Here is a 25,380-nt window from a genome sequence, read left to right on the forward strand (position 1 = left end):
AAGGAGATCGTCTACTTCGTGGCGGGGGTCGGCGTGGTCTACAGCCCCCGGGAGCACCGGCAGAAATTCTACCTGGGGCACCAGGACGACATCATCAGGTACCGCCGGGCCACCTCCCGCCGCGGGCCCCGACCCCCTCTGGCTGTCCCGACCCCCACAGCCCGGCTGTCCCAACCCCCTCCGGCTGTCCCGACCCCCACAGCTCGGCTCGTTCCCTGCCCTCTCCTCCCGTTGCCCCGGAGCGGGGCGCGGGTGTCCCCACGCCGCCTCCTGCCCCCGGCGCCGTCCTGGGCAGCACCGGCGATCCCGCGTCCCGTCAGCGCCGCGGGGACTCGGCGAGAGGACCGGGATACATCAAGGACAGTCAGCGCTCCCTCACCGCCCCCCCCGCCCGGGCATCGCCGTGGGTGAAAGCAGCCTGGGAATGGCTTTTGGCTGTCGTATTTCACGGGTCGGGTCGTGTTCCCCCCACTGCCGCCGGTGTGCGGTGCCGAAACTTGCGCGGGCGCCTGTGCCCGGCGCGGCAGCCCGAGGGTCGCGGCTCGGTCCCGGCCGCCCCTGAATGTCAAAGGGCCGGCGGGAGGAGAGGCGGTAATCGCGTGTGTGCCCCGGGCACTCGGGATGCGGAGGAGGTTAATCTGCAGCAAGGTAGACCTTTGGCTGGTGTTAAAAAGGCGACGATTACATGGGGAATTAGTGGCCTGCCTATAACTCACGCAACTTTTAGGGTGATCTTAAAAGAACAGCCTTTCTTGCGAAGTTGAGGCTTCTTCTGCAGCTCAGTAGTTCACTAGGCAGGGAATGTTGTCAGGTGCTGAGTTCATAAAAAAAAATAAAATTAAAAACTGATGTTGGGGAAGAGATGTGCTGGTGTCATTTCTTAAATGTGTTTCCACTCCAAGGATGCTTTCATAAGCCTAGTGGTGCTGTGAGATCAATGAGAGTATTTGACGAGTATGAAGGGCAGATGTGAGCCTGAGTCATCAATCTTTTCCCTTCCAGTAGGTGTCATTGCAGATGGATTTTGAATTCTGATTTCTTTTGCTCTTCATGTTGGGGCAAGAGCTAGCAGCTGATAGTTTTGTAGGTCTTTTGGAAGTTTTACAGCACAAAATTTGTTTTTATGATGCCTGCTGCTCCAAGGCATACCCTCTGTGTGTGTTACTCACATGAGTAACAGGTATTGCCTGCAGAGAGTGTAATAGATGTTATGTCTTTCGTTTAAGCTTTTAGACACATTAGAAAAGTTGGTTATTATGGCCACTTTTTTCTTTTGTTTAAATCTTCTTGAAGAAATTTAAGTAGATTTGAAGTATGGCTGGGAATGAAGGGTGTGACTTGTGTAGTATATTTCTCCTTGGTGCTAAATATGTGAAGAAAAAAGTAGTCAGACAATGTACCATTATAGACCCTTGTACTAGGGGTGTCGAATCAGGAGTTTGAATCACTGTTATTTGCATCATTTAATGCTTTAAAATTCTCAGTTTAATCCAGGAAAAACTGTTTTCTTAGGAACTGCTAGCCATCTACGATGTCAGGTGCTGCGGGAAATCCAGATCCGCAACTTCCTATCGTGCTAAGGAAGCGGTGGCTAACTACTTGTTCTAAGGTCGCCGTAGTGTAATGTTACACATTTAATACTTTGTATTCATGAGTGCTTCTGAATGACACTGTTTGTTTCAGTAGCACTTCTTATAGCATAAGAATTATATGGTTGAGGTACGACTGTGGTAACAGTTCCTTGCTCAGTGTCTCTCAGTTTTGGTACAATGTGCTACATTTGGCCAAAATGTGACAGAACTCATTATTTAGAATAGTACTTTAAAATAAAGAAAAAAAATATCTACTGACAGTCAACTAAACAGAGGGAAAGAATGTACCTGGTTTGTGTGGGAATGTACTTTGAATTGTTTGATACCATGACCCAGCATACTGGAGTTTCTCCTGCTCTGAATTGTACCGATGTTGAGAGAATATAATTCTAAGTATGTTAAAGCATTACAGGTTTATGCAGTTAGAATTTTGCATGCTTCTTAAGTGCAAAAGCTATATAGAAATACTAGTATGCCTTAAAAAGAATGCTTGATTTAAAAGCAGCATGGCTATTTCTAATAGTAAGATTAGAACTTGAAGTGATCGGTCTTTCACGTGCTACTTTTTCTAAAAGCAACATGGTACCATTTAAGTGTCATCTCACACTTTTCATGACTAAACTTGGGTACCTAAACATATTAGTTCCCAAAATTTAAAGGAGTCATAGTATTAGGTCAAGTATTAAAGGTATATAAAGGTCAAGTATTAAGAAATAAAAATTAAAATACCAAAAGGCAGGTGCAAAAATGGGATTATGTAATACAGTAAACAGTGTTACTTGATTTTCTCTCTGAAGATAACAAACTCAACTGTTGATTGCAAAAGAATTCATATGTTTGGTATTTTAATAGGCTTGGCAAGTATTGTCCAAGTGCTGGGACATTTGTGATTTTTTTAGTGAAAGCAATGGGAGGATTGAGTGTCTTTTTACAAGTATGGGATCTCACTTGTGAAGCTCTGGTGTCTGAAAATCTTACATGTTTAAAGAATCAAACTTTCATGAGCCCAGCTCCATAGCTACAAGGACTAAGCAGTAAATATTGCACACTACATGGTGATATTATTAGTACTCTTCATTATGAGAACTTTTATACCGTTAGCATGCTTTGGATGATATTGTAATTGTGAACATCAATCAAGAAGAGAGGAACTGCAATTTTTTCAGTCAGAAACCATTTCTTTGTCTTTAGTAATAGCAAACAGTATTAGAGTAATAGACTGCTATAGGATATTTTCCATTTTAAAAATTCTTTCTTGCACCAGCAGTTAGTGTTCTACTGTGAAGTTTTGCCTCCTTTTATTAAACAAAAGCCTGTAAACCTCCTGTAAGATTTTTTTATATGATTAGATGTTTTAACAAAATTTATTTTCAGTATAATAATCTCAATTTTAATTGCAGTGTGCACACCACGAATCCCTTAGCCTCAGTTAACTATGTAGTGAAAGCAAGAGAGCTCTCTTTCAGTGTTTTGTCCCTCAGTTCTATCAAACACTCTTTTGAAATAGAAGAGGATAATTAGGATCACTTAGGACCTCTATCAGTCTTTTTTTGTTGTTGTTGTTGGTTTTGTTTGTTTTAATTGGACAATCTCAGCTATAAATCCATCTTTAAAAGGACTTCTCTTGCTTTTTGGTGAGCTTTTGCTTTTTATGTTTTGGTTTTTATCTCTTCTGGGAATTACTTTCCAGAAATCAACTCACTATTCTGGAGGATAGAGAGTATCTATCTTATTTGTCTCTTATTTCTTACGCATCTGCATATTTTTATTGTTGAGGTCCAGGTTCCATATGAACAGTTATGGAACATGCCACTTAGATGCAGAAATGCTTTGGAAATTTGCATCTTTTGGAAGTGCTGATATCTGAGTTTCTTGCGTTTTCGCGAGTAAATAAGGAAAAAAATCTTGCACATGAAACCTCAGCTGACTTGCTTTGGCAGTGCTATCTGTTGCCAGCAGCATAACCTGGACATCCACTGTGTTTGCAGAAGATAAGATCCCCTGTCCAGCCTTGGCTGTGTGTGTGTAGGAGATACAAATTTTGAATGAACATGCAAATTATTCCTACAGAGCTACTGATTTAAACTTGTGTTCTCTAGGATTTCATGGGTCACCAAACTAGTTTGTGAGGTGTAGAATGGTTTGCTTTATGATAGACAAGGAAGAAACTGTGTGTTGGTGTGTTCAGGTTAGATCTTGCCATTGTTCTCGCCATAATTTTATTGATTTAGAGGACCATAGGTTATTTAATGTAGGCTGTCCATCCTGTGTCAGAGAGACCTCAGGGGGATCATATTTAATCCTGATCTGTAGAAAGATTTCAGAAGATGCCTCCTCAGAGTATTAACTTGTCATACGGGAAACTGATGCTCATGTTGAGGGTCCTTATTTGTCTGGGCTAAGTCCTGTTTATGTATTTTACTTTTTTAATGTAAGGTAAGAAAATTGGAAACCCTGAACTCATCCACCTTTTTAAATGGCTGTCTATTGCCAAAAGCCTTTGATGTCACCTGGTCTATTCTCTATGTTGACGTGCTCGAAGAACACTTTTAGAATAATTTTTTTACGTTTTTATTTATTAGCTGTGACCATCTTTTTTGTGACCTTCAGAGAACTGGAATTTTACTGGGACTTAACTTTTCATCTGGCATCGATGATGCCATTGAAAAGTAGAAGCTCAATCTGAGGTTAAACCAGTGCATCTTTTTGAGATCTTTAGCAGACTTGACAAAAATGCGTATTTTGCTTTATGTGATGTCTGTTTTGAGCTCAAACTTTGCATTTATTTGTAATTATCCTTTTGTACCATTATCTCTTTGCTGGTGCAAAACAACCACACAACTGTGCTGGTCACAGAAAGAAGAGGAATTTCATTTCTCTGTCAAAAGGAGACAAATGAGGAAGGGTTATTATCTCTGTCCTACTTTTTAATATCCATCATGTGACTAAGTGGGCAAATAATAGTGCTGTTGTATATTATTCCTAGAACTTTATAATCAGTAAAGTGTGACTACTTTAGTAAAATATTTGTGATACATTTAGGGTTTGTAGCTGGCACATTTTATACTAGTAAAAATGCTTGAATTTCTGCTGATAATGGCACCTATAGCTCTGCTGTTGAGGAACCATAGGCTGTGTCTAATAAGTTCATTTTCCTTCTTGTCTAAAATCTATATACTTTCCTTCTCTGGGACTAAGTTGGGGGAAAGAAATCGTGTATCTTCTACCCTAGGACTCGTGCAGAGTTGTGTTTTTAGGGCAAACATAACTCGAGGAATTATTTGGAAAACACTGAAATTCTTTACTATTAGTAGTTATAGTACCAGAAACTACCAGATACCCTGCTACAAAGACAGAGGAGAAAGAAATCTTTCTACTTTGAGTTCGATTAAAACATAGGGTTCTTTTCCCCCTTTATGTTTCTCTGTATCCAAGACTGTAGAGAGAGAAATTGTGTGTTTACAGGGAACAGAAGTATATGCAAGACAGGTGACAAGAATGGCAAAGCATTTATCTGTATTCTCACAGAGATAGTATTTGGCTGTTTCCAGAAAAATGGTTCACTTGTGTAAATCACAGCTTAAGACAATTTTAATTATTTTTTTTGCTGTCAGCTCTGTAGGAATCATGTTGAACTTTGTTTCCCAAGAAACAAAAAGAAGAAGCCCAACCTCTGGCCACTGAATTGTGGTCCTTCTAGACGCTTTATTTAAGACTGTCATTTTTTTTGTATTTCAAAATTCAGCTCAATCTACAAGAGATTGCCCTGCCGAAGATTCTATGATCTTGCTCCTTTATTCCAAGGCAAAAAAGCTATATCTTTTTAGTTTCAACATTTCTAAGGTTCTAGTGAAAATCAAAATCACTTCTGCTCCCTGGTGTTAGTTCTATTCACCAACTCGGATTTATCTACTTATTGTTGCACTCTCAGTGTTAGTCTAACCATCAACATCTAAGAAATTCTTGTACTCCGTCAGCTGCTCTCTAAGACTGCTCCTGGATAATGCTCTCAGGAAGGCAGGTCCAGGCTTCCTCTATGTGGCTGTCAACTGTGGTTTGCAAGCAGAAATTCTAGCAGTGCAGTGATTAGTCACATCCTAGTTTTGAATGGCAACAGATCTTTTCCTCACCCTCTCTTTTTGTTAACTATGCATTGTTATGACTTTGGATGACTAGCTGTTGGACTTTTTTAATAAAGATGCTGTGTATTTCTACCACCTCATTCTATGAGAGAGGCTTTGTGCCTCCATTTTCATTAGATTCTAGTAATGAAAAAACTTATGAAAGAAGAGATTATCTTTTCTCATAAAAAGAGCCAAACAGGTTTCACAAGAATGTAGAAGGAAATTGTTTTGTTTCCATCTTTTGTATTCCCCCAGTAGTCTGACACCCTAGTTCTCAAAAACCTCAACAAACAGTTGAAGTAATTGTAAGTTAAGGTATCTGCTGTCGGATTTATTTTCTTGTTCTTGTCTAGAATAAATGCTGTGTGTCTCTGCCCTAACTCCAGGTGACAGTCAAGCACAAATGTTAAACATAGGTTCTAAGTATAGCTACAAAATTTTATCAGATGGAATTCTATTAATTGGTTTGGCAGCAGTTCTATGAATTTTCACAAGGAATTTCATGATTAGTTGTGTATTTCGGATTTCAGGGAATGTAACTGAATGAATAGCACAGTTGCCACATAAGGAGAACTTTTTTAATTATTCATTCTATGTGCAGCCTGTTCTGTCTTTTGAATTACTTAGGTGACAGAGGAAAAACAAGCTTCAGCATGGGAGGAATTGTTTGTCCGTCCTTGAATTTTATGCAGTCCAGATCTTTCTTTCTAGAAACAAAATCTGTTGTTTATTCATTTGCAGAAAGGTAATCTCCCAAATTATTTCAATAATCATAGCCATCGATGAAGGCCGTCCCCCTTTGGATCCTTTAATAACTGTGCTGGAGGAAAACAAGAGCAAAATTAATTTTAACGTTATGGTTCAAATGTGAAATGGGTCATGCATAGAAACACATGAAAATGTTGCTTGTATAATGCTTAGGAAACCTACAGCATGGATACATTCTGGATTACTAGAGACAGTGTTAGGAAACCAGTCTTTGTTCTGAAGGCCCAAAGAAAGTCTGTGGTAGGAACAGTTCCCCTCTATAAGTACTGGTGAGGCTGTACCGTGTCCAGTTCTGGGCTCCTCATTACGTGGGAGGTGTGGAGCTACAAGACAGTCCATTAAGGGCCACTTTGAGATCCTGTCGATGGTTAAGAAACTGGACCATCTCTCCCAAGGAAAGGCTGAGAGAGCTGGGACCATTTAGCCCAGAGAAGAGAAGGCTCAGAGGTCATCTGATCAATCTATATAAACAGCTGAACGGAAAGTGTAAAGAAGATGGAATCAGGCTCTTTTCAGTGGTGCCCAGTGACAAGTCAAGTGACTTCCCAAGCAAAAATAAAAATTGTAGGCCCAAGCTGAACAGTAAGAGCTTCCAAAATTGGAAATTATGTTCCAAAGCTTCAGTGTTTTGACTACAAACATTAATTTATGATCTTCCCACACGCAAATTCAAATAAAAATAATTTAATGTAAGTCTAGTTAAGGAAATAATTTTTCAAATTATTTTTTCTTGACGAAAATTAGACATCGAGAAAAGATCGTGGTTTTTTGATTTGCAATGGAATGTTTACTGCGAAACCAAATACTCTTAAATAGTTCATTTTTCTGTAATGAAAAACAGGCTTTGGAGTGTTTGCTGGTGGGTTCCTGCTCAAATGTGACACCTGGGGTTCATTCTCCATTTGGATTTGATGGGGGAACTGCCTTCTTCAAAGAATGAAAGCAACATAATGTTGAAACCATGTAATGTGTACCATTCCAAGAGATTTATTGCAGCAACTCAAATCACTTGAATGGGTTAATTCACCAAACTATTGTACTTCCTTAATAAGGCATTAAGGCATTTTTCTTTTCTGAATATGATATTTGGAGGGACTGATTTCTTTTTTTTCTTCGGAAAGTTTAGATTTCCAACTGAAAAATCATGTCTTTCCCTTAGCTTATTCTTGGGCTTATATGGTGCAATGTTTCATTTGTTTATACTAAAGATAAATCAATTGACTCTCACTTCCTCACCTCCAGATGATCTCTAAGGACATAGTTTATATTCCTCCATTGAAGAAGTCATGACTTAATAGGACCTAAATTATGTCATAATTAAGCTAAGCAGTCCTCCTATAAACCTCTAGCTTAAGTATCTTTTGTCTGTCTGTCAGTCAAAATGGCATTTTTTACAGCAGAAGCACTTGGTAGGACAAGGGGTGAGATAATTCCCCTGATGACCATTTTATGCCATGCTTCACAAGGACAAAGTCCCAGTTAAGTGCTGACCAGCTTTTCATGTTAAGTGGTCTCAAGTTGTCATATCTGTAAAAGTCTGGAGGGAAGATGAATGATCATATCTTAAAGAGATCAGAGGGAGAGAGGAAAGAGCGTGATCTACCTTTTCCTTGAGGAAAACCAAGTTTTCTGGGTGGTTCTAGAGCTTTTCTGGAACATGTTCTACCAGGCTGAAATATGTTTTTTGAGGGATTTATTATTGAATCTTCATTACAATTTTTTTTTTTTACCAAGAGCTTTGTGCATCATCTTTTAAAAAAATATTTTGCTTGCATTTGGTTTGATAAAATGAAAATATTTTAGGAATACAGAATAAGATATTTCTTTGATTCAGTTTGAAGTGGGGCTAGAGTGAACCTGTTGCTTAATACACCTGCATACCATTAGAAACTATATTTTTCCTAATTAAAACAACATGAATAGTAATATCAAAAATATCCAACCAGAACTGAACATCTAAACCGTACTAGAAGTTGATTAAAGTAGATAACACAGCAAGGAGCTACAGGCTTAGGAGCTTGCCTTCATGCATCGTGCTTTTCATAGCCAGCAGTCACATCACCACCTGAACTGATTCTGTCAGCACTCACAGGCAGGGTCAGGTCAGGTCAATACTTAAATGGGAAAATGTCCTGGTGCTGTAGAAAATGCTTTTCTTGATTTGGTAGTTGGGTCTTTTTCTCATAACTGTTGCAAAAAAGTGAGGCTTTGGGACAATGTCTGAGAAAAACAGGAAGTGTAACCAAAGCCTTAAGAGTATTTAATTTTTAAAAATTTTGAAGTAATTTCTGCAGAAATTTTGTGGTCTGCTCTAATCCTTCAGCTTTTCCAAATTACAGCCAAAGCAGTTATGTTTCTGTTTACCTATGTTTTCAGTGTTTTAATTTGTTAGTTATCATCTTGATATAGGTAGGAAAGTAGATTATGTTCCTGGCTGAATTTTAACAGCGTTATGAGGTTAGCTTATTGTGTTAACAATGTTATTATGATAGTGATAGGCTATCTTAGCCTAGAAACTTGGCATGTTTCAATAATATAATTCTTTTGAAGGGTTTGCATGAAGTCAAATGTTTGGGGTTTTAAATGCAAAATTTGAAGTTTCAGTTAAGACATAAATTAAACTTCAGGTTTAGAAGTTAATTATTGAGAGTTCATTTTTTTCCCCTCCGTAATTGTTTTAGATTGTAAACCATAGTGCACATGTTCTGTATGACATATCAAAAAATTACTTTAGATTTTACTGTAATTGTTAACACAAGCAATGCAGGCTTTTTAAGAGATACATACTTGAAGCAGAACCTGAAATAATTATGAAGAGATGTTTTTAGTTTTATGTCATCTACATTTTGAGGTTTTTAAAGCTTAAGCTGACACTGACATTAAGCTAAAAAAGCTGGAGAATTTAGTTTTACTTTATGTAGTACCTCAAGGGTTTTTTTTACTTCAAGATGTAGTTTAACCAGTTTTTCAAAATGTTATTATACCACTTACAGAGTTGTGTTTCTGATTTGGGACAGCACTTTTATCTATCATTTAATTTAAATGAAAAGTAATTTATTATTCATAAAAGTGGCAAAGCTGTCTAATCTGGACTGATAAAGATTAGTCATGTGCTCATATTAAAATTTAGATTTGTTACAAACTTAAATTATTATGCTGTTATAGTATTATCAAGGAAATTGGTTTATTCACAATATATTTATTTTACTTGGAATGGTTTATTGATTTTGGCATGTTCACATGGTAATCAGAACTACTGAGCACTTGAAATAGCTTTCAAAGAAAAGTTATAATTTTCTTTGAACTTAAGTGTCAGAAAGTGAAAGTTCTCATAACCATCTTAATAATTTGGTTGAGTGTTTAACTGAGATGCCACTGAATGTTCTTTTCAAAAACATGTATTCAAGATTTTCTGCCCAGGGAGATGCTGATGTGTCATCTGTAGTATGAATTTCCCCTGGTGCAATAGTGAAGCACCTTACAGAATGTTATAGATATGTATAAACTACCTGCATTAGGGCACAGATTGCTCTGTTTACTCCATGGGCTGCAAAAGACTTTAATTTCTACAAGAAATAACCAGTATCATTATTTGCATTGCTGTTGTAGCTACTGTGATAGTCATGGACTTTAAAAATGCAGTGCTTGATTTGCACAAAAAAGGTCAGAATCAGCCAAGATTGCCTTAACTCTTGGTAGCAAAAGATACGATTGAATTCTTAAGTCAGGCTTATGATACCTATCAGTTTTATATTGTAAAAGATAGAAACCACAAAGAATTCCAGTGCGTGCACCATCTGATAATACCACTACTGTACTGCATTTAAAACAAGATGTCTCTGTGAGACCACTGCTGTTTAAAAAGCAGGTTTTTTTGTTATTTTACCTAGCTGCTAGAGGATACATATATTCTTAAAACTCCAGAGAAATACTGTATCTCTTCTTCAGAATAACTGTCGTCATCCTAGTTGCAAAAGACTCCCCTTTAACTAGGATTCCTCATCACTGCTGAGAGGCTTCCTGGTAGACTCCTTTTCTTTTGAATAGGATCTGTAAGATGGTGCCTGATGCTTATTCTTTTATGAAAGCCCTGGGTATTCAGATATTACTTCAGAAGACACAGTGAATGATCCTTCCAACCATTTTTCATAGGGTTCTAATTTCATTTCACTGCTTGATCCTCCAAGCTTTTTCAGGGGAGTTCCTTTATAGTACCTATTGCTTTGGGCTGCAGACAGGGTGGATCTAGACCAGAATCTGTATGCCCAGGTCAGTCTGATTCTTTTGCTTTAAAAACACACATCCTCTCATGTTAGCCTTGTTAGCCAAAAAAACCCCCCAAAAACCTAACCAAAAACCCAATCAATCAAACAAAAAAACCCCAAAGGTGCAAAAAACCCCTCAAACCAAGCCTTCCATCCTAACAACAATGTCCAGCCTGTAATTGCTGAAATATTCATGGGATCATATTTGATAAATATTTTTGGAGACTCCTTTTTTGGAGGTCTTGGTATTGCTTGTCTGTGGATTAGCACTGTTTTGCATCAGAATGATGTTCCTATGCTGAAAAGCAGTGGATTTCTAAAATAGGAGTAATAATTCCTCTTGAGCTGTGAACTGAAATGCCTCTTTTTCCGAGCCAAGGTAAGCACATTTGTTCACAGGATTTTTTCCCTCTTTATACTGTCCAAATATAAACAGAATTACTAGGTTTTAAGACAGGTTTATGGAAATAAAAGAATGTTAAACATATGCTTCAGATTAGTTCCAAGAGATATTTCTGTGTTTGATTCAGCTGACAGACTGCTGAGATGCATATCCAGTCTCAGAGCCAGGACCCTGTCTTCAGAAAATTCTCACCTATGCATCCTTCTAGAACAATCTGTGCCTAATTGGGGCATAGCTTGTAGGATTTGTGGCTGGCACAGGAAAAAACCTGAGCAGATCTTGGCATTCTGTTCAGATTTGAACTTTCCCCTTCCCAAGGACTGCTGCAACTTGGATTGGATGTTTCTCTGGGGTTTGAATTCAAGAATCAAGAGAAATGTGTCCAAAGAGTGAGTGCCATAACTTTGGAGAGAGTAATGTCAGTTTGAACCAAGTGATCAGCTTTAGAGGTACCCGAAGGTGGTAGTTCTACTGATGGTTTAGCCAAATCAGATTACATTTAGGAAAATTTTTCATTTGCCTCTTACATTCTGTTGATGATAGGATCAGTTACATCTTAATTTTCCTCTGGCTTCATATAAGGTATATTGATAAGATACTTGACATAAAGTTACATGTAAATAAAATGCTTGATTAAGGTGAAGAATTTAACTAAAAAGAAGAGAAACAATACTGAGGCAAAGGACCAGACCTAGTAATAAAGAAAATGTGTCCAAGCTGAAAATCCTGTTTATAAATTGGTCATAGTTATAGTAAAATCATTGTGTTCTCACATCTAGCTCACACTTTTCACTCCTGATTACTTATTGTATTTTTTACTTTGCCAGAATTGGAGAATGAAATCTGTAGATACGACATAGTTTTATAATAATGCTCCAAAAGACTGGATGAAAAAGTATTGTTTTACTGCTTTGATTGTTTATGTGGTATATTTCTTGTGACTAAATCTAGTTGCATATAATGTTAGTTGCATGTAATCTAGTTGCATATAATGTTAAAAATAAAATTTTCCGAATGATAGGATAACGTATTTTACGAACAAAGCTCCTGAAAATGTCAGACTGTGTTATAGGTGCATACAAACATTATACATACATACCATTGGGGAAAAAAACCCAAAACATACTTAAGGGTAGAAATAACTTAAAAAAATCTATGCATTTTAGTATTTTGAGGTGAGTGGTAGTAAGATGTCTCCATTTTATCAAGACAGTCTACGTGCAGAATGAGTGGATTAATTCTATGTTTTGGTTAACTGACAACTGTATAAACCTTCTCTTGACTTTTAGAACTGTGTTAATCCCTGTTCCCTGTTTATAATCTCTCTACAAGAGCAAGCAAGGTGAATGATGCTTTATCTTAGATCAAGACAGGGCATCAGACGGCATTTGGAAATTGCCTGAAGATTTACTGTGGCAAGTGTGACATTTTAAGTGAAATAGCCTTCCAGAATACTTAAAGAAATAACAGGAATATTTGAGAACTGATAAATGTTTTGGGGTTTTTTTAGATCAAGGTTGCACATTAGATGATATTTGTGTTTTTAGTTACAAGTTCCTCTTCTACTAACTGTTTTTTTCAATTACTGTTTCTTCTGCCATAGAAATTAATACCATGAAAATGAATAACCTTTGAAACATTATTCAGTAATAAATTAATTTATGAATAATTGTGGTTTTATCTTTTGCAGGTTACAGCATATGCTTATGATAATGAGTATTCCATTCCATTCCCTTACTGGGATTATTCAATTGAATCAGTATTCTGGAGATAAACATAATTTTTGAGCAGAAGAGTTGTATTTTCTTGAAAGTGCTGCACATGAATGCTCTTCATCCATCTTCTCCATTTAAGTAGTTTTTAATAATTAAGTTTGTGAGCCCACAGGGTCAACAGCTTTCATTGCCTACCAAATACACATTGACTTCTGAGTCCCTTTAGTATTGCATTTTCATATGCTTCTTTCCTGTTTTGTTTATGGGTCTGGTACATGTGGGGGTTTTACTTGTTTTAGCAGATGGTCTTTTGTGTAAATACTTTTGTAGCCTCAATCCCATTTTTAGTTTTTTTTCTAAACAAGGGTTCAGATGATGTCCCAGCTTTAAGTGGTATCCTGGCTCTTCTCACCTTTCTGAGTAGGAAGTTAGATGGCGGGATGGTAAATTATAAAGTGTTATAGAGTCCTTGGCTTTCTTTTTCTGTAGGAAAACACCTCTGTCTAACTCCTGTAGAACACCTGTAGGCCTGAACTTCTCCTGAACTTGCGAAGAAATCTAGTGCATCTGCAGTCTCCAGGGTTGGCAAGATAGTGTTCTCTTCTGCTCTAAACCTTCTTTGGTTGACAATGAAATGCATTCCATTGAAGTACAGAATGTTGTGCTTATCTCAGCTTTTTTCACTCACAGCTCTGCTACTGCCTTCTTCCCACTATTCCTTATTTTAAGCCAACTGCTAATTTTATCAGGATAACCTTTCTGTATAAAAGAACTTTTCAAAAATTGTCACTGATTACTCTGTGACTTCACTCTTGAATATTCAGATGATAAGTTCTTGCACAGAGAAGTTTTTCATTAATATATCCCATAGGAGAGAAGACTGAATAGCTGTTTAATATACTTGGTCAGAAATATGAAAGAAAATTTTACATTCTGTGATTTTTTTCCCCCTATATAATACTAGAAGATCTAGTATAAATTTCAAAAATAGTAGATGGAAAATTAGTAGTGAAAAACTGTTGTAAATCTCCTGTGGAGATGCAATGACTGAGTGAAGAGTTGTTTGAAGGGTTTTAGTGATAATGAAGAAATTTTGTACCTCAAGCAAATTTAATTCATTAACTTCTGAGGTCAGAAGCATCCAAAATAACCTTTTTCTCAAAAGAAATTTTTGAAATGGTCTTGGCTAAGTAATTTTAACTGTGGGAAGAATTTTTGTCATTCAATTTCCCTTTCTAGCCTGAATTCTGTTACAAAATTTATTTGAAATTAATTCTGTTCTGATTTTATAGCCATAATTGTCTCAATTTTCCCACAATTAAGTGGCTACAGCATGATAATCTTTACTGAAGTAGTTTCTTAGCTTGTAAACTGTTTAGAATGGGAAATCAGTGTTTCCACCTTGATTTTAGACTGCTTTGGTTTGTCAGTCTGTGATAGGTTTGTAGGTTTGTATGCTTTTCACCATATGTATTCCAGAGTGAAGGACTGCTTTCTAACTTTGTGACTGACAAATCCTAACCAAATGGTTTAATACTGATTGCTGATTTGTTAAGGGATCTCTTTCAGGTCATCAGATCTAGTGACCCAAAGGAGCTGAATAGCTGGACTGCCTCCCTCCTAAGTTACTGACAACTGATTGCACTGCCTCTTCTCTCCACAGAACTTGTGCTTCTGAAGTTTTTTTCCTTTTTTTTTGGCGTCCTTTTTTTTTATCTTGATGCTAGTACTAGGGGAATTATGTTTGTCAGTTTAATTATTTAAACCTTTATAAGATATAAACTTAAGTCCATGCATTGTCTTTTGAGGAAAGTAGGAAGTTGGATATTTTTTGAGATGAGATTCCATTCCTTGGTAACTTACCTTCAGGCTTTAGTATGTCACATTATTGTACCACCAGTTATTATAATCAGAATTGTTTCTTTCATATGAATAGTTAATAAAGGATAACAGGACATTATTTGTCTCCAAACCGTTCTGGAGTGTATGATATTTCTAATTTTTATGTGAGAAGATTTTTTAACTAAGAACATGCAAGTAATTTTGCTGTCTTCTTTTTCAAGGGGCATATTAGAAAAGAAATTTTTTCCTCAGACTGTAAAAACCTGGTGATTAAAGTGTCAAGATCATGTAGAATTTGTAAAAAAACACCAACCCCACTCAGGTAAACCACGAGGTCTCCTGTTGGCGCTGGCAAAATCATTCATATTTGAAAGGAAGAGGAATATCTTTATTTTTAATCATTTTTTTATGAATGGTTACTCTTACTAGAAAACTGAAGCCAATACCTTCCTGAGCAGTGGAGGACATGACTAAGGTAAAATGCACATCTGTATAAAGGAGCGTACAGTTCCCATAATCTCTTTCCTCACTTCTCATATTGGATGAGTTGGGAACTTCACATCAGTGTTGCTGTACTCACTGTTTCACTCTTTGAAGCTCATCTGGGCTTCCCTCTCTCCCTCCACCTTGGGTTTAGGAGCAGATAGGAGCCCAAAGCAATCTTTAGGATTCTCTAGGTTGTTTATAAATGTTTCTCATTAACAAAAAAAATTCAGATCCAAGAGGGGAAAATATGGAATGGTAATGAGATAAACTGCAGCTGGGAATAATCAATGTACAGTTTCAATTCACCCTCCCTGTCTCCAGTGCAGACTCTCTTACTTTGAAGTTGGATGCTTTTGCAATTTAAGGAATCTTCAGAAAGCTATATTTGACATTATTGGTGCTGTTACAATAGCTGTATGGAAGACCCAGTAGTGATGCTCTATGATGAATACTGCTTTGTTTTGTCTATGGGAAGTAAGTGTGCTCTGACTTGATCTGTTTAAACTTTGATGAGAGATGTTTGCTGATTACAGCTCTTTCTGCTCTAGAAACTTAAATAGTATGACAGAAATGGTTTGTAGTTTCCCCTGTTACTCTTTCTGGGGTAATGTGAATAAATGACAGCAAACAAAAAATATTCTCGACTGAATGTAAAATTCTGTAAACATACAATGAAAATGTTTTGCTGTATTGACACATAGAAACAATTTGACAATTGAAATTAACTAATAATTAATAGATATCTGAGATGCTGTTATTTTACTGCAGCATTCTTCTGTGCATTTTTACTGGTGCCCTACTTTTATGAAGCTCAGGAGTAGTCACATGAATATATTCTTGGATTTTCATCCAATATTGTTGCTAAGGAAACATCATCTTTAATACTGTATCCTTGTCTGCAGCTTGTCTGTATTAATCAATGCCTGTTAACGCTCAACACAAACCAAATAAAGATAAAAAAAAAAAGCTTAATTTCTTTTATTATAAAGTAGTTTATTATTGACTATTCTCCTTCAGGATCCCCTGCCACTACAAACCTCACACAAATTGTAGGGTCTTGTCCATGGCTCTGGTCTCATCCCAAACAGACACAGCATGGACAGTTTTTATAATTTTTTTTTTCCACAGGCTGCCATTAATATTTAATGTAATAATCTATCATAGGTATTGTACAGTGCACGGATCTGGTCAAAATGGTAGGAAATTCGTACATATTACTCTAAAAGGGAGAAAGAACCTTTTCTGTATGAATTAAAAAGAGGGACTTGAATGCACCAAAGTGAGAAACATATCCCTTTTCAGTATACTGTTTAAACTCTAGCTGTATTTTCAGCCCAATTTGAATATCTGTCTAGGAAAAGACCTGTCATTCAGTCATATCAGTGGAAATCTCAGTTCATTACAAGTCCAGCTATTTGGCTTTGTTGCAATAGTGACAGGCAGGTTTTTTGAATTTTCTACTTCTGAATTCTTTCAAGAAATACCAAATTTTATAGCCAATTTCAAAATTAATTTGACTTAGCAGTTTATTAGCCTAATACCTGCTTTGTTTCATGATAATGTTGGCTTTTTGGACATGTCGTTTGGACATATCTGCCTCTTTGGAGACACTACATTAGATCTAACATCTGTTATTGAGAAGCCTAGGTCAGAAAGGCCAGAGGCAAACAAGAAGTCCTGAAGAACTTGTGTCATTAGGGATATCTGTTTCCTTTTTTGGACAAGCAGCAATATCTCATTCATCAGCTTAGTCGTCCCTCAAGGAAGAGGAAAGAAATCAGGCACCAGTTTACAGTCTAGCTGTGTGGGCTAGATGCAAGCACAGTTTCAGCAGTGTAACTTGGATAGGTCATACCAGCTTTCATTACCAGGGCAGTAAAGGGAACACAAGTCCTCTCCTCCTGAGTGCATAGCTTCTCATGCCACTAAGTAATCTCCTCCTTCTCCCTAGGAGAAAAAAATGTAAGAAAATATTCGTGAGAGAGTCAGTGTACTAAAGTCCACAGATCTCACAGTAACAGATTGGAAAGTTGCCTTAGGAGCCGAGCCACACTCACGCTTTTCTACCTGACCTCAGGAACTGACTGGATGGATGGTAAGCAGCTACTTCAGATACCATCCCAATAGCTGTATGCTGTTAACACCTCAGTAGAGGTGTGTTGAAGATCTTACCTGAGGTATGCAGAGACAACTCCAACTCATTATCTGATCCTGTTAACTGCATCATGCCCATGAGTTAGTGTAGTCTTTGTATAGCAGATGTTTATGGTTATCCATTTCTGGGCACCCATTCTAGTTATATTTTTTCTTTCAGCACTGAAATGAAGCTATTTACAGTGCATTGTTCAGGACTGTTTTAATAATGAAAATTCCCAAATATGTGAGTTTTATTGGTGCTTTTCCTCTAGAGGTTATACGAAGATGCTGTATTTTTGCATTATTTGCTATACTTATAAGGATTGCTTAATCACTCATAGTACAATGAAAGAACTGAAAAAAGTCACCACATTGCTTAGAACTGGAGTGTAATCCTTGAGTTTTGATCAGGACCCAAAATTTTAAGTCTGCATCATGTCCCGTGGGATTAATAGTAGCCAAGACTTAAGTATTAAGGAAAAGCATTGTCTTATCATTCATGACTCATATGAAAATCATATAAATAAGTGTGGCAGTTACTTTCTTACTGTTGATAATAGAAATCACAGTCCCTTGACTCTTTCCATGCTTCTCTTTTCCATCTGTTCTGATAGCCTGTGAGATAAAATACTTGCAAGTAGTACTTTAACCTATCCTTCACTCCTTGGTCTGTAGGAAATGCTGAGGAAAGGTATTTTCAGGTAAGTATTTCTTCAGCCTCTGCAAACAGCTCTTCTTCTCCATGTTGGCATTTTTTTAAAAAAAGGTTGCTGTTTTAAAGTATTTATTGTACATTTATTTTCTTCTATTGTCTAGAAAAGTTATTAGCAATTTATAATAGAGACTGAAGTGGTAAAGGAAGGACACTGGTAATTCTGAAGTGTTGTCTGTTAGGATTAAAATACAGCCTTTGGATCTTAATTTGTGCTGCATTATCCCATATCAAGGCAGAATTTGAGCTCAGTTGTCTAAGCCTGTATTTTGCATCATGATGTAGAAAGAACTAATACTATGATATTGCTATTAGTTATTATTTTCCATTTATTACATAGAAAGAGAGGAAGCATTCTCTATATTCACTTAATATTCCTCGAATGAAATTAGTTGGCACACTTGGGCTAGGACAATGTTTTCCTGGCCCTTGGCAGTGCCTTCACTGTTGTCCCTTCCATCTCTGATTCATTGCATTTCTTGCTTCTGGTCTTTAGTTAAAAACATGATAAGCTAATTTTTGGTTGCTGTGAAGTGTTTTCTAAGGTGTGGTGTGGGGTTGCTTTTGAATGCATGTGTGCTCAAGATGGTGCCTGAGTGTTTTTCAAAGTTGCAACTGTGGAGTGCTTTTCACTTGTCTAAAAATGCACAGTGCACTAATAGCACAGCTAAGTACAGGATTGAAGAGGTCATGAATCAGACATGAGACTGCTGTGTTTTTTCTTTTTTCCTCTTAGCTTCTATCTCTCTTTCTTTTTTTCCTTTCCTTTTTTTTTTCTTGCTTATTCTTTGTTTCTCAAATTTCTTTATTGTCCATGTGGTCTAATATCTTTCTTTCTGTGGTGCCATTGTAAAAATTAGATCATTTTGGATGAAGCATTTTGTTTCCCTCCAGATGCTTTTCCTTTTTCCCCGTGAGTACACCATCTGCCTGTGCGTTCTCTGGGAGATGTGCAGGTGTTGGTCAGGACTAGGTGGCAGAACTGAAGTGAAATGTGATAAGTTTTGCCTGCCAGCTCCTTTCTGCTTTATTTTTTAATTGCAAAGTTGCTCTGCCAAATAAAGAAGGGAAAAACTAGAGAAACAGCTCTAGAATTGGAGTGAAGCAAACTGGGGAAATGTTGGTTACTTGATCCTAGTCCTGAACACAATGTGGAGTAGCAGAGGGCAGAAATTCCCATTAAAGAATTGAAAGGTTCAGAGGCTTTTTACCTTTTTAACTTTGAAATTAAAAGTTCTTCTTAGAGTTGTGCATGTGGAATTTGTCAAGTAGTATCAACCAACTGAATTGCTATATTAAACCAGAAAAAATATAGAAGTGTATATATGGTAATATGACTTCATAAAATATTAAGCATCTTCTAATGTGGTTTTTTTCTGGCTCTCTATATAGAAAATGTATGCAACTTTTGAGTTAGATATTTATTTTTCTGGTAATTTCCTGGTTAGCTTTAACCTTGCTATTTCTTCTATGCTTATAAACTCCCCTTGTTCCACCCTTTGAACTTCCCTTATTGAAATCTGTGTTCAGGTGTAAGATCATCTTACCTTTGCAAATGGCTCAACCTTTCTCCTTTCCAAGTGATTTTGAGAAGATAAATACATTTACTGTATGTTGTTAGTGGTTCTGTCCAGCAGTCTCTGAAGATCGTTCATTACCCTGTGAGTCATTAGGCTAAGAAATTTTTTAGGCAAATTAAACAGCCAACTTAGGAAATTTTGTTTTCCTGATTTACATGTGGTATTTCTACATCATTTTGGACTGCTGTACTTAGTCTGTGTAGAATGTCATCAAGTAGCTTGTTTGGGTTTCTGTTAGAATATATTCTTTCCTTTCTGTATTATGAAAGCTGACTCTTCAGACCTCCTGTCCTCCCTTGCAGCTTGCTTGCACAAACAAAATGAAGAACTATCTTGCTGACTAGCGTGCTTTCTAGCTTGGTCCCAGATTTGGCAGAATAGTTCTGATGATCCTCAAGTGGACTTTGAAAATACAAAGCTTCTTATAGCTTTGAAATACAAGCTGTAAGAAAATTCTCTGCAACGTTAGAAATGCGGAAAGTAACTAGTTATTCAAAACCAACTGTTCCCAATTGTTCTACATTAAAATTATGGCATTTAGGATAATCTTCATTGCTCCTCAGTGTAGTCATCTGAAGTGTAGTTGTTGCATCCAGTCTAAGCTAGTCATGCTTTGACTTGCTGTACAGTCAGTGGAGAGACAGCTTCAGAAGGCTATTCAGTCCTCTAATAAAAAGGGCATCAAATACTATGTGGAATGAAATACTTTTGGAGATGCATTGATCCATACTCCGTTGGTGATAGATATGTAGATAGTTAAACACTAACTTCTGTTGCCCATTGTTTGTGTTTTTAAATGTTAAGAAAGAGAAAGAAAGGGAAAGTAAATGTCCATGAAAATCTGACCTAATATATTAAATACTTTTGAAACAGAGGATTAATGGCTACTTTGTAATTAGTTTGAATTTAGAAGGCCTGAAGGTTTAAATTGAAGAAAGGTGGTGGTATGTACTATATTAAGGGAATTTTACGGCCGCTGTGGAATCTGTGATAATAAATGACTTGTTAATATTTACTATCAATGAGAAAATATTGTAAAATAATTTTTAAGGGAAAATATTAGTGCGGCTAACTAGGTAAATATAAATGCATGTTCCATGCAAAAATGTTTTGTATCTTTTTTTGGCAGCCTTGCTTTGCACCCTGAACGTGTGTTGGTGGCAACAGGTCAAGTTGGAAAAGAACCGTACATCTGCGTGTGGGATTCATACACTGTGCAAACCGTGTCTGTTCTGAAAGACGTTCACACACACGGTATAGCTTGCTTGGCTTTTGATTTAGATGGTCAGGTATGTGATTAATATTCTTTTTTCAAACACTTGAATTAATATTTTATCTGTTAGAAATCTTGTCATGTAGGTTTTCTTAAAAAAAGAAAGTATATTGTCTCATGTGCTTATTCTCAAGTTGAGGAAAATAAAATTACATTACTAATGAATGACAAATATTCACATTTGGCAAGGAAAGTATAACTTCAGAAGAGTTTTAAATGAATATAAGGTGGTAGGGAGGTTCTTGTGGTCTGTGGGCCACAGCTCAGGGTTAGACCAAATGGTTGAAGATAGTGGACCCCCTATGCAGGGGCACATCATGTGCACAGAGTGGTAGCAGTACCATTGTGTTCCTCATCTTGGACTCTAAATATCTTTAGGCAGTATCCCTTTCTCTGCATGCACTGATGGCTCTCCACATTTTGGTTGGTTGTTCAGACTCATTTGTCCTGGATCTAAGAGTCAAGAAAAATGTTTTATTGGATTATAATTTTGTTACTTTAGAACATTCTCTCAGTAGTGAATTGGTTCTCAGAACTGCTACCTATAATGGAGATTGTTTTTACCAGACCCTTGCTCCTGTGAGTGAAGAGGCTTTCTTGATTGATGTGTTAGAAATGGAAAATACACATTAGGTAGCAGCTGAAAAGGTATTAACTGTGAAAATCCTTTCTGCAGTTGTGCTTTCCTGGTCTACGAAACACTTTCCCTCCCACTCAGCCTTGCAATGGAATACTCAGATTTAGCTGTATTCTCAGTTCCTTTTGCTTGCTAGAAAGGTCAGTATCTTTTAGCAAGTGGGGAATGTATTGTAGAGACCAGTTTCTATCCTTATTAAGAGAATATCAAATGGAGCTCTATTGGACACGAACAGAAGAAAGCCTACTGATAGTTTGTTTCTGTTAAAACATGCTGTAATTGTTGTAGGGAATTTTAAAGTTTGTTGGAATGATCTACAGATTTTATCATTTAGGTTTCTCACTATTTAGAAAGTCAGCTCCCAGAGTCAGCTTCTTCTTAGAACATAATTTCTACTTCACTGCGATATCTTTTCTCTTGTCTGTGTAAACTCGTGTCACTTCCTCACATAAATGGCCATAATAATTTAAGGTCAAGATATATCAAATTAGGATTGAAGTCCCCTAATTTTTTTTGAATGCAGTTAGACATCCCCTGTGTGTATTGGAGGGTTTTGAAGGTAGATCTGTGTTTTGTTCTAGGAGTACCCAGTACTGATTCTTGTGTCTACAGCCATAAATGGTCAGAATTTAGGCTGTCTGCTTTTCTCAGCATTTCCATATGATCACCTTTTTTGTTGCATTTGTTAGAATTTTGCTGTCTTGAAGGAAAGCTGGATACAGATTTTTCAAGACCTGCATCTCCAGAATTGTCTCCCTATGTGTACTGGTTTAAAGGTAAACCAGCAGGGGAAATGAACCCAACTCAAAAGAGAGATTATAAGTCAGAATAACAATTTAATAAAATAATACAATAAATACGATTATACAGACAAACAATTGGTTTTAACCCACAAAACCCAAATGTATAACCCAGCACCCTGGGGCATGAACAGAGTGGTGTTTGTTGGGCCCCCTGAGTCCAAAGTGAAAGGAGAGGGAAAAAACCTGTTGGTGAGAGTGGTGGTTGCAGTCTGGTTGAGAGTGGTGGTTGCAGTCTGGTTGAAAAGTGGTGGTTGCAGTCCAGTCGAGAGTGGTGGTTGCAGTCTGGTTGAGAGTGGTGGTCACAGTCCTTCTCTGGATTCCACGAGTGGTTAAAAAAGTCCCAAGACTCCAAGATTATATATCCTCTGGTTCAGGCAGGAATGCCCAGTACCTCCCTCAGGGCGGGGAGTTCCACAATGGGTGTGAGGACAAGAGCATCCTCCTATCTCACAGGCCTCTTAACACCCAGCTTATAGCCTGAGGAGTCAGGGGTGCTCTGGGCAGATGGTATAAATGATCTGTTCATAACAGTTTCTGGGAAATGGCCTGGAAGGCTATAGAATACAAGTTTTGGGTTACACCCATACAGTGATGAACTGGTCCCAGCTGTTCTAACTAGGATACTATGAAAATACCATACACCACAAATTCAGTTCAGAAAGATCTGCAAAACACTCATTTATATCTTGCCCATCCTTTAAAATCCAAATTTGTCAATCTTTAACCAGGTTGTTTTAAAGGTTTAATGTTTGATGTTAAATACACTTATTTGGCATTAGTTGGGTAAGGGTTAGGGTTTAGGGTAAGGGGTTAGTATTAGGGCGATGCAGCAATATACTAAAGTCACAACAAAAGCGATTGCAATATGGATCACAAGAAAAATCTGGTTCCTACTGATCTCTGTAGGATTATTGTCACGATGCTGGACATCTCCACTGGGAAGGAATGTATAGATTGAAGTGAGGTCAAGCCTTCTTCAAAGTTTATTTTATTAGTTGTTCAGGTTTTATCTTTCATATCGGGCTGTGCCACACACATGTTCTCCTTCTCACCGACACTGGTCTGGCACAGGAGGACATTATTTATTCTTTATTGTTCTTTGTTAGTCAGGGGAACCTGATGATTCACTGGTGCAGCTGTGTTATCTAAACCCAAGGTTACCCTTCAGTCTCCCTGGTGTTGAGAGTTCAACTCACTTTATGATACTTTATTCTCCAAGCTTGCTGGTTTTTTTTGCTCTTCTCTGAGGTCTACTTGAGTGTGGGTGTGCTCATTAGAAACAAGATTTTTTAGTTCTTAGGAGAACCAAGAACATTGTTTAATCTCCCTTTTCGAGAAGTTGGTGCCTGGAAAGGCTTCACCCACATTTTTATGATGGGTATGCAGTAATTGTGAAACTAGTCTGCATTTATACACTCGTTCTGTAGTAGGACTGGAATTGAACTATTTGGAAGTGTAGCTGGAATTGAAATTGATGCTCCTTCCAACAATGTTTTCAAAAACGGAATAGAAAGGTTAGACTCTGCAGTATTAATAAATAAAAAGAATGGATAGGAATTGTATTTAACTTTTTTATTTTTCTTCTCATAATCTTGGATTTTTTCAGACAGTAAAGAAATTGGGAATAGCTTCCTGTCTTTGGGGTTTGCTTTTGCTTTTACAAACTCACTTTGATAATCTACACAGAAATTGAAAATAAATTTGTCTTTAATATGTGTATATATTAACTGCTGAACGGTGAAAAAACTTTGTCTTAAAGATTTGCAAAGCTTTTATTTATCAGCATTGAGGTATCACAATTCATGCATAAACTGAACAAAAATACTCAATTTTCTTTAAAAACCAAACTCAAAATCACTCAGCTTCTTTTTATTCAATCCTGTTAGTCTTTCTGTTGAGAATTTCTATAGGAAAAATAAAATTTTTAACTGGTTAACAGATATGATAAAAGTGTTTGCTAATATAGTCAATGATTTGTATCAAGAAATCTGTTCAAGGTGTCTTCACAGTGAAGACAAGACAGGCTGCAGAGCGTAGGAAGATCTCAAACTTTTATTTTTCTATATTTTTTTGAAAAAATCTTTTTGTCCTTCCTGGTTTTACAGTTTAACTGGTTTCAAACTCTTTCTGAGTATTAAAGACTTCATAAAGACAGATTGTATATTTGGGGTCTTGTTGGATTCTGTTTTGAGAAAAGATTCAGAAATAGTTAATCATACATGTCTTGAAGAATCAAGCAAAAGACTTTTAAGACTTTTAATTGTTAATAATATTTCGTTTGTTTCCAAGAAGATTGAAGAAAATATTTTTTCTTTGTATCTCTTGAACTTGTAATATAAATCATTAAATTCTTCAAGTTATATGCAATTAAACACATATAGTTTCATTAACTTCAGTGATTATTCATTTTTTACAAATGTCTCCTGACTGTTCCTTGCCATGTGTGCTATATATAATTATGTATATTAAACATTATAAATCATAAATGCATTGTTATCTAAGAAGATTTTCATGATCATGATGTAACTGAAAAATGCATCTATGGAAGCTTTTGCACAAGATGTAGCTTATCTTTTCTTCTATATCAAAATGTAGGTATTGCTTCTAACTTAAATATGTTAGGAAGTTTTTATCATTCATTCAAAATCATGATTTTATCTTTCATTAATATATTGAGTTATTTGTTTACTTTGGACATTTTTTAGCGTTTGGTCTCAGTTGGTTTGGATTCAAAAAACACAGTTTGTGTATGGGACTGGAGAAAAGGAAAGTTGTTGTCAATGGCTCCTGGTCATACAGACAGAGTAAGTATAACTAAAGGATCTGAGTGTCAGTGTAATGTTAGTTTGTTAAACTATGTCCGTGTATAATTACTGGAGCTATGTCTGAACAAAAAACATTTTGTATTTTAGAAATTGAATTTGCATAAAGTTTGTATATGTATTAAGATATACGAAGATATTTAAGATATATGCATTTATTTCTAAAATAAAATGCATAACTCAGCACTTATTTGTGTCTGATTTGTTGAGACTGTAAGCATG

General features: G+C 36.8%; 1 protein-coding gene across 1 annotated transcript in view; it reads left to right on the forward strand.

The window, feature by feature from the left end:
- Nucleotides 1–25,380, forward strand: part of EML5 (echinoderm microtubule associated protein like 5) — a 115,672-nt gene that overhangs the window by 115 nt on the left and 90,177 nt on the right. Inside the window, 3 exon segments of the mRNA XM_017813864.1 lie at nt 1–98; nt 20,753–20,912; nt 25,042–25,140. The exon segment at nt 1–98 is cut by the window's left edge and continues 18 nt beyond it. Of these exon segments, the coding sequence (XP_017669353.1) occupies nt 1–98; nt 20,753–20,912; nt 25,042–25,140 (357 nt within the window).

This window comes from Lepidothrix coronata, unplaced genomic scaffold (assembly GCF_001604755.1).
Source record: "Lepidothrix coronata isolate B3197 unplaced genomic scaffold, Lepidothrix_coronata-1.0 Scaffold43, whole genome shotgun sequence".
In the NCBI taxonomy this organism is placed as follows: Eukaryota; Metazoa; Chordata; class Aves; order Passeriformes; family Pipridae; genus Lepidothrix; species Lepidothrix coronata.